Genomic DNA, 10,569 nt, shown 5'->3' with positions numbered 1-10,569 from the left:
AGACTAAGTACATAGTAGCAGCAAGATATGAGACATAGACACACCCGGAACAAATAGATACATCGAAGGGCAGTGAACACAAATCCAAATTTCGTTGTGGATACTGAAGGAGAGAGCGCGCATGTGTAAATATCCGTGGGCATATTATACTGTTACCGGGAGCTTAGAGAGAGAGAGAGTGTATCGTGATATAGATGTATAATTATGAAGACAGACAAGTGGCATAAAACTGCAGTCCGTAACAGCTTTCTTTCCCAAGTCATTGGTCAGAATAATCACCCAAAGAATTATAGGGCATCTGGAGATGCGGGAACTCAGTAGATAAGAAACGCATTTCGGAGAACAAAATTCATGTACAATAAATTTAGTGTTATGCTGAAATAGCATAAATAAAATTCAACTAGAGAGCTATAGGTTGACTGCATCTTCCTAGAATTCTTCAAGATTTTTTATTCAAATAACATAAATTAGTAGTTTTTCTAAAGATGTCAAACTTCAAAACGGTTAAATTCCCTGTGAATCTCTGGATACAAAATAGGAACTAAATACGCCTTCCGAAATGCTGTACTTGTTGAGAGAGTCAAACTATACACTTGTAGTTATGGAAATCATACAGGTGTCGCAGTGGTAATACACTCGATTTCGTCTGGGTACGAATCCTGTTCGGGGATGGGATTATTGGCTATCAGTCGCTTTACCTTTCAGCCATGCTCACCCAGCAAGTAATTGTTGACCTGGTTGTAATCAGATTAACAGATCGTACTCCAGGGGAAAACTTAGATGGTAACACTTAAGATGAGCAATAAGGAAATTTTCTAAGCCTGCCAACAAAAGCCAGATGTCGCCTACTGTTAAACAAATATTTATATTGCTGCTCCTGTATGCTTGGACTGACAGATACAACGATGGTCATATTTGTTATAGAATAGACGTTCGATCGTCCCATGATCCAATCAGTTTAGAATGGAACAAATCCACAAGAGCCGTGATGAGGGTTCTAACCTACGTCCGGGATGGTCCCAGATGGCCCTTGTGGATTTGTTCATTTGGTATATCACGCTATTGTGATTTCTGTGTGTAGTTTAGCATTGTTCCTTCACTAAGGTCTCAAATATCTTCTTAATGCTGCATAGTCAGTCTGGCTCAGCCATTTCTTCTGATGATCAACATTATCAATTAAGAAAATCAAATATAAAATTGGGTTCCGGCAAATCCTCCGCAATGAAATTCTACAATCACTGATGCCTTGGATAAAAGGAAATCTATTCAAGGCTGCTTTGAAAAAGATATCTTTTTCGTTAGCACCGCATAACGTATTAGCTAATCGAAAAATTATGAAAGCTTTGCAATGCCAGACTGTAGGAGGCTCAAGCTTTCGTATTAAAACAAAATAACTTCAGTCTATGAAAAGTCAAATGGGGATAACTTGTCACAATAAAAGGGTTCACTGACACATAATAACTTTGATAATGAGAGAAATGTTATAATTAAGTCAACCAAAAGCGGAGTTAACATTGGAATTGAGAGAATGTTGAAATTATTCAATATGTTTCATGTATGTTGAAACAAGCTGGTGGTTCATTAGTCGTGGCTAATGACTACCACAAGGACTACTTAGTTGTGGTGAGGCTTGCTGGTGATTAGCGTGCGGTGAGCGTAGAGACGACGAGGGAGAGAGGGGAGCTATGGCCGAGGGGTGGTGATTGAGGGCACCTCCGAGGGATGATATGTGAGGGGGCACACATATGGGATAATGAGTTAGAGGAGCAGGTTAATCACTGCAGGATAATGAGTGAGTGTTAACGAGGCCGGGTTAATGAGGAGGACAGGTGGGGGAGTGTGCGCAGGTGAGGGGCGGGTGCCAGTGCCAGCAGCTGGTAGACGAAGCAGCCGAGTGCCAGTCAGGTTGTGAGCGTTGCGCCGCTAGCACACCCACGCCAGCTCGGCAGTGTTCCCGCGCCTCTAGTGTCGTGTGGTCAGAACGCCAAGGCGCGCCGCCGCCGCTTGCCTACCATTGCCTCCGCGTCCTATACCGCTTACCGTCGTCGGCCTCTCCCACAGGTTGGCAGTCCTCGGCGGGCACGTTGTGGAGCCTCGGTGGTGTGGGTGACGGACCATGTCACCCACATTACACCCACCTCCCTCCCCGCCTTCCCCTCCAGCGGGGCTGGTGGCCTCAGGAGTGCCCACGGGGCTTAAGGCCCTGGCGCAGACGCTGCCGGTGCTGCAGGTCCCCGACTCGAAGTTCGAGGAGGAAGAGGAGTCGGGCGAAGTGCAGTACCGCGGAGGCGTTGTGAACGGCAAGGAAGAACTGGCCACAGTGGCCTCCAAGAACGCCGTCACCTCCGTCATAACCGAAGTGTTCAACATGTGTCTCGAGTTCGACAACTGCACCACCGACTTGCCCGAGCCCGTCGCCGACAACTGTACCATGAACTGTACCGTCGAGGACCCCATCCATACGCAGAGGAACTACTGGACGCTCCTGTTGCTCCTCTTTCCCGTCTTTACCGTCTTCGGCAACATCCTGGTGCTCATGTCCGTGTACAAGGAACGGTCACTCCAGACGGTCACCAACTACTTCATCGTGTCGCTGGCAGTCGCCGATCTGCTCCTCGCCTCCATCGTCATGCCCTTCGCCGTCTACTATCTGGTAGGTCATGCTTCTGGGGTCGGTGTCGAGGGATCATATACTCGAAGGTCATACTCAAGAGTCGCGCCGCGAGGTTCGTTGCGAAGTGTCAGATCGGAGAGTTACGACACAGAGCGTCATGACGAAGGGGGTAAAGCAAGGTATCGTTGCCAAGTGGTCATATCGGTGAGAAAATCTTTGTGAACGATAAAGTAAAATTTCAAATTAACTTGCCGTGCCAAGTAGGCCACTTCCGGCCTCTGTTGCATCAGAATGTCACTTTTCAACATTAATTACAGTATCTAAAGCCAGGGAGTTTTGAGCATAAAATGCAGGCCGTTATAATGCCATAAGAAGGTACATTACTCTGTATGTGAGTAGCGAAGCAGTACTGCACATGTCCAGTTCAGGACGCGATATTTATCGTGTAGAAACAGTAAAGGATGATGTGAGCATTAATACGTTCTTATAGTCTACTTACCTATATTAAATGTTTATGTGAGCATTATTACCCTTCTTATAGTCAAAATTCTTATATTAAACGTTATGTGAGTGTTATTTGGCTCTTATAGTCCACTTTCCTATATAGTAAACATTGCAATTATCGAAACTAAACACACACATACACACTTCTAACCCACATAAACGTTACTGAGTAAAACTGCATTGCAAGAGTCCTCTTGACAAGGGTTGATGGACTCCGGACACCTGACGAGCAAGCACCACTTAGTATAATTATCGTTGTGGTGTAGCTAGCACGCGCGAGGCTCCAGTGACACAGCGCTGCCACAGATTACAATTAGCAACACAGAGAAGCTCTCCTGCGGTGCCGGCGTTACAAGAGATGCGTTGTTGATGTTGTAGATGATGCGAGAGAGAGAGAGATAAAGTTATCAAGTAATAAATCGAAAAAAAGAGATGATTCCAATTCTATAACTGCATCGTGACAAAATTTGTGTGAATGGCAGGGCCGGCCTCCCCCTGCCATTCAACACACAGAAAGTGCCATCACAAATTATGTTTCCCACAGGAAACGATTGTATTTTATTTACATTGTCTTTTTTTACAAACAATGCAAATGTCTGGTGTGGGTGGCAGTGATTTATTTGAACCATTCACTGTAAAACATAGGAAAACAAAGCAAACATGCAAGTGGTTTGTGAATGTTGTTTGTTTGTATATTCTAGTTTTATAAAAACATGTGTCTGTGTCTGAAGTGGTCGTATCTTGGTGCTATATGTGATAATATGTTAGAGCTTTCTCCTGATAATTTCCTTAATCTATTGCAAAGAGAAGAATATATATATATATATATATATATATATATATATATATATATATATATATATATATATATATATATATATATATATATATATATATATATATATATATATATTATATATATAAGGATTGGTCAGTCTTGGCGCTTATTAACTAAGCTCCCTGACTGACCAATCCCCGACGACACTCATGGATCCATTTGGGTACAGTTTTTCATCAAATTCTGGCGCATGCACGGGCCGCACTGAGTCTAACATGTGTGAGAAAGCTGCATGAACGCGCAAGCCATATATCACTAAGAACTCTTTGACCCGGCCAGGATTCGAACCCATGCCGTCCAGGATCACCCCTAAACGTACACAGTACCGTGACCACCGCACCAATAATCGTCTATATAAGGATTGGTCAGTCTTGGCGCTTATTAACTAAGCTCCCTGACTGACCAATCCCCGACGACATTGTACCCAAATGGAGAAGTACCCAAATGGATCCATGAGTGTCGTCGGGGATTGGTTAGTCAGGGAGCTTAGTTAATAAGCGCCAAGACTGACCAATCCTTATATAAACGATCATTGGTGCGGTGGTCACGGTACTGTGTACATATATATATATATATATATATATATATATATATATATGAATGTAGATAGTCATATTCACGACTGAGTGACCTTTTTTCATACAACTTGAAAATGTCACCAGAGTTTAGGGGAAAAACTAACATCTCGTATCTGTAATGATATAATCAAATGCCAAGAACTGTATACACAACACACACGAAGTTATGAGCCCATTTTCCCCGAGCATTCCCAACGTCACTAAGCTGTTGTACTAAACTGCCAGAGCCTAACCGACCCCAGGATCCACGTACAGATAACGGGACATCACGTCAATTTCGCTACCATTTGTAGCACAATATTTTTTGGCCGTAGGGAAATTATACGTCAAAAAGCGATGTACTATTCAGAATGGGAAATGGAATGGTGTCCAACCTCTTGAGCTTAACGGTAGAGCCAAGGTTTTGCTTCTTGCAGGTCAGCGCTCAGTCCCCGACTGACCAAGTGGTTGGGCACCATTCCTTCCTACATCCTATCTCAAATCCCTATCCTCATATCCTTTCTAGGTGCTATATGGGATAATATCTTAGAGCTTTCTCCAGATAATTACCTTACTTTACCACTAGACGAAATCTCCTGCAAAAAGAAGAAACAATTGTCGTTGTGAGTTAAAAATAAAGCCCGTTGATGGCTTTTGAAGAACTGTAGAGTCATGGAATCGTGGGAACTCGGGCAGTAATGGAGGGAGCCTGGCATTCGGTACATTTATAAGTAAATACATACTCATTTAATATGTGTATTGCAATTTTAGTTACATAATCATACCTGCAACTAATTAATAACAGTAATAAGATAATTAGTGAAAGCAATTATGATAAACATTTACGAGAGAGAGAAGAGAGAGAGAGAGAGAGAGAGAGAGAGAGAGAGAGAGAGAGAGAGAGAGAGAGAGAGAGAGAGAGAGAGAGAGAGAGAGAGAGAGAGAGAGACTAACAGATTGGGAGAGGGAAAGACTCCTACCGAAAACATAATTTTTAGCACGTTTGGGCACCTCGGGATACTGATATACACCGTTGCCCAGAAATCTCCTAGATTGCAAAGATCCCAGAAGACTAAGAGGATTAAGGCTGAGTTCACTAGTTCACCCACCTTTGTTCACTAGTTCACCCACCTGTGTTCACTAGTTCACCCACCTGTGTTCACAAGTTCACCCACCTGTGTTCACAAGTTCGCCCCACCTGTGTTTGTAAGTTCACCCACCTGTGTTCCTAAGGTCACCCATCCAGTTACAAGCTAAGCTTAGCGATGTTTACCCTTGCTGATCAAAGAACAGACCTCATCCTTTACAAACCAACTCCAGTATTGTGGTGTTGAGCTATCTGTGCACACCAACGTCGAGTCGGAGAGTAAAAGGCACAGAAGAAAACAGAAGAAGACAACAAATTAACGGACCTTCCATTAAGAAGGACCAAATTAGTTGTGGAATTCAATTTTATCATAATTGGTACATAACTGAGAACATGCGGAGTTTCCAAAGGTAAACCAATTTTGATGATATTAAAAATCAATTCGGAAATTCGGTATGTGTATGGATTTAAAAAAATAAAACTAAATTTTAATTCAAGCTTCTCCGCCGCTCTTTCCAAGAAAAAATGAGAATTAAAAAAGAGATAGATAGAAAAAAGAGCAGAGTACTACATGTCGTTATTTTTTAATTGTAGATTTCGAAGCAAAAATCACAAACTCTCAGTTCTGAAATATAAAAGCACCGACAGGAATATTCCTCATCTTGGTGAACGTAAACCAAGAGTTAACTTTAGAGTTCTACTATGATCGCGTCAGTAGTATTCCTGGTGGTTGATCATTGAGGTATTGTGGCGCCCTTATTTTAACCTTCACAAGGTTGATATAGGCCTTAAACCCGAAATCAAATGAATACGAAAGAGAAATTGCAATTATAAGGATCAAATCCTGTTTCCTAGAGGCTTTGCTGCTGTCTTCAACATTCACTGCCTCCTAAATGAATCCCCTGCTGCCTTCTAAATGAATCTCTGCTATTTCATAGATAAATCCCTGCTACCTCCTAGATGAGTCCCCGCTGCCTCCTAGATGAATCCCTGCTGAATCCTGTGTGAATTTCTGCTGAGTCCTAGGTGAATTCTGGGTGAATTTCTGTTGAATCCTAAATGAATTCCTGCTGAACTCTAGGTGAATTCCTGCTGACTCCTAGACGAGTCTCTGCTGACTGCTGTTCCCACTGACTTTTCTTACTCCGTCTGGGGTTTCGTGCGAGGTTTTCCTCTCCGTTATCATTTTTTTCGGAAACTGTTTCAGGAATTCATTTTCCTGATGGTAGCTAAGCTGGGGAGGCTGCTCTCCTGGCTGGGAGAGGAGAGAGAGAAGGAGAGGGAGAGGGAGAGGGAGAGGGAGAGGGAGAGAGAGAGACAGAGAGGGAAGGGAGGTGAAGAATAAATCATAGATTGTAGTAAGAAGAACCAGGAGAGATGTGTTGTTATAGATGTTACTGAGAGATGTGAGAGATGTTACAACCAGGAGAGAGAGATTCTCTTCGTGAGGTTATAAATAACCTCATTAAGAGAATACGAGAATGAAGGTTAATTTTAAAATGATTTTACTTTTAATGTATGCAGGTCAACTTGCGAATACATACTGACTGTGTCTGTGGACACAGTGCCAGACATACTTACCATGACTGTACAACAGTGACATGCACTGTGTCTGTACAACAGTGGTGACACACTGTGTCTACAACAGTGGTGACACACTGTGTCTGTACAACAGTCATGGACACACTTACTGTGTCTGTACAACAGTGATGGACACACTTACTGTGTCTGTACAACAGTCATGGACACACTGTGTCTGTACAACAGTCATGGACACACTTACTGTGTCTGTACAACAGTGATGGACACACTGTGTCTGTACAACAGTCATGGACACACTTACTGTGTCTGTACAACAGTCATGGACACACTTACTGTGTCTGTACAACAGTCATGGACACACTTACTGTGTCTGTACAACAGTGACGATCAAGTTCACTGAGTTAGTACAGTCATGTAGGGTACAGGCACTGTGCTCACCTATATGCACTCACCTGGCTGTCATAGCTAGGTCGAGCGTCAACTCTTAATCTCCGCCTTTCATTCATTAGTAGTTTAATGCAACGCATCGATCTATTCATATTCCCCATCACATGTGTTGCATATAAAACTGTAGATTAAGTTTGCAATGAAAAGTGTTTCCATCTAATCAATTCCGGTTATTTATGCCTTTCACGACCACGAAGTTCTCTCTAAACGTCTCAGCGTTAACTTCAATCTACACTTTTCATATGTTCTCTCGCTCTGGTCTTCCTTGCCTTCACCTCCTACGTTTCTGTACACTTGAGCAATTTCCCTTGAAATCTTGTATGTCGGGCTCATGTCTACCTAGTGCCTTCTTCCCCCATCATTGTTTTTAAGTTATTTGAGTCTTTATAGCTGAGTCCTCCATAGCTCAGAACGAACCTTGTGGTACCTTCGGACATTTTTCTATTTTTGTTTTGCGTGGGCAGCATTCTTAACGTTGGGTTCGCAAGGTGGGGAGGGGGTAGAGGGTAAGGGGTAGGAGGATGGGGGTAGAGGGTAGGAGGGTAGGGAGTAGCGGGTAGGGGGTAGAGAATATGGGGGAGGGAGGGATATTAACCTGTCCTCACACTTAGTGCACCTTGTATTGCACACGCTCTCAACCGAAGCTTCAGAATTCAGGCGCTCTATGAAATTTATAACACATTAATACTGCCACGACCTGAAACTGTTGATCGTCAGCCTCAACAGGTTAGGTGAGTTGCCGTGGTATGAATGATTCTGGATCGGGTCAAACACTTCATTATTTGACGCTTGTAAAGTCGTGTGAACAGGCAGCGTAGATAGCGATCGGAAAGCTTCTATTGTCAGGTTCCTCTATGGACATGGGTCTGTTTGGGGGGTATGTTACCGACGTTTATCTGCTGAAGTGCGTGAGGACATATCAAATACTAAAAATCTGAGAACATTTGAATAGGTCTTACGTACAAGATTGCTCTGAAGGTAACTTTCCTTTCCTACAGTTCTATTGATCATTCTTGCATAGCGGACCACCCATTCCTTGGCAGCGACTTAAGTGTACTGACTTCCCCTTCCACACAGGATTAACCGAAATATTCGATGTTCGTTGTGAAAATTAAGCCTCAATGGAATAATTCGCATTTCTGCGGCTCCGTTGTTGATTCAGTAGGTGTTAGGCTCATTATAATAAGTTTTCTGACTATTGAAAGTGAAAGTTTTGTTTATATATTTGTTAATTTTCTAACTGTTTTCACTTTTTCTGTTAGTTTTGACTCTTTTGACTTACACCAGAGTATGAGCGTCCAACTCAAGTCCAATTCTTAGCATTTGAAGTCACATTCTTAACAGCAGAATGTTAAATTTGGACTTTAATACCAGCTCGGTACCTCCAAATTCATCGTAAGTCCGGCCGGTTATGTTACTTTGAGCTCTTCGTGGTCCAGCCGGTTATGTTACTTTGAGCTCTTCGTGGTCCAGCCGGTTATGTTACTTTGAGCTCTTCGTGGTCCAGCCGGTTATGTTACTTTGAGCTCTTCGTGGTCCAGCCGGTTATGTTACTTTGAGCTCTTCGTGGTCCAGCCGGATATGTTACTTTGAGCTCTTCGTGGTCCAGCCGGTTATGTTACTTTGAGCTCTTCGTGGTCCAGCCGGTTTACGTCTATTGTGACCCAGGACACTCGTTCGCCTCCACGTACTGCCCCAAATATGTTCTCGTTGATGAATAACGTTAGTGTGATTTCATTGTGTATGTATTAATGTGTGTGTGTGACATGACATATGAATTTGTGTTAGTGTATATATATGTGGAAAAAAGTTTATAACAGTTTTTAATACCTTATCAAGAGAAAACACTCTAATAAGCTTACAGATAGATAAGCATGGAGACAAACACATATATAATATGCAAGTAGCGAAACAAACACGTATATATGAAGCGATATATGCTCACAGAAAGTCACTCAAAGATATTCACAATGATAGTTACTCACCGATATTCAATCATAAGAAGTGTCACTCAGAAATGTACTTAGAGTCACTCGGTTATATTCATAGTCACTCATAGATATACATAGAATCACACACACACACACACACACACACACACACACACACACACACACACACACACACACACACACACACACACACACACACACACACACACACACACACACAGAGGCGGGACGGGAGAGTCAGAGCTCAACCCCCGCAAGCACGGAGGGACCGAAGGCGGGCGGGACCAAAGCCAGAGCTCAACCCCCGCAAGCACAATTAGGTGAGTACACACACACACACACACACACACACACACACACACACACACACACACACACACACACACACACACACACACACACACACACACACACACACACACACACACACACATGTATAAGTGTCACACTAAGATATACACAAAGAGAACCAGAGATACACGGATAGGTTGCGTATAATCTAGATATGAGTCCAACATTATTAATTTGTAACTTCGCCTGTTTAATTGCGAGTGTCAAGGTGTTGCTGGCCGACTTCTGGGATCAGAACATAATGGTCTTCTGACTCCAAGGGAATGAACTTGGTCTCTCTAGATGACGCATCCAATTTAGATTAATACTCTTTTTTGGTTTGAGGGTTATTTCGAGTAAACTAAAGCCTAACACACACACACACACACACACACACACACACACACACACACACACACACACACACATACACACACACACACACACACACACACACACACACACACACACACACACACACAGGAAGCAGCCCGTAACCGCTGTCTAACTCCGAGTTGCATATATATATATATATATATATATATATATATATATATATATATATATATATATATATATATATATATATATATATATTAGGGGGTACCACCTGTGGTGCAATTGTAGGGAACTACAGCCTCAAAGAAGGGAACACAGAGCATTCAGAGAAAACTTGCCATTTAACTGAATGCGTATGA

General features: G+C 42.7%; 1 protein-coding gene across 1 annotated transcript; it reads left to right on the top strand.

Moving 5' to 3' along the window:
• The first annotated feature begins 1,188 nt into the window (after nt 1–1,188).
• Nucleotides 1,189–2,923, top strand: LOC138351847 (uncharacterized). The gene has a single exon (XM_069303858.1). It carries the CDS (start codon nt 2,117–2,119, stop codon nt 2,834–2,836), a length of 720 nt encoding a protein of 239 aa, XP_069159959.1. The 5' UTR covers nt 1,189–2,116; the 3' UTR covers nt 2,837–2,923.
• The last annotated feature ends 7,646 nt before the right edge of the window (nt 2,924–10,569 follow it).

Source organism: Procambarus clarkii, chromosome 51 (assembly GCF_040958095.1).
Source record: "Procambarus clarkii isolate CNS0578487 chromosome 51, FALCON_Pclarkii_2.0, whole genome shotgun sequence".
NCBI classification, from domain to species: domain Eukaryota; kingdom Metazoa; phylum Arthropoda; class Malacostraca; order Decapoda; family Cambaridae; genus Procambarus; species Procambarus clarkii.
The sequence above is the reverse complement of the archived record's forward strand: the minus strand, read 5'-3'. Positions and strand labels throughout refer to the sequence as shown.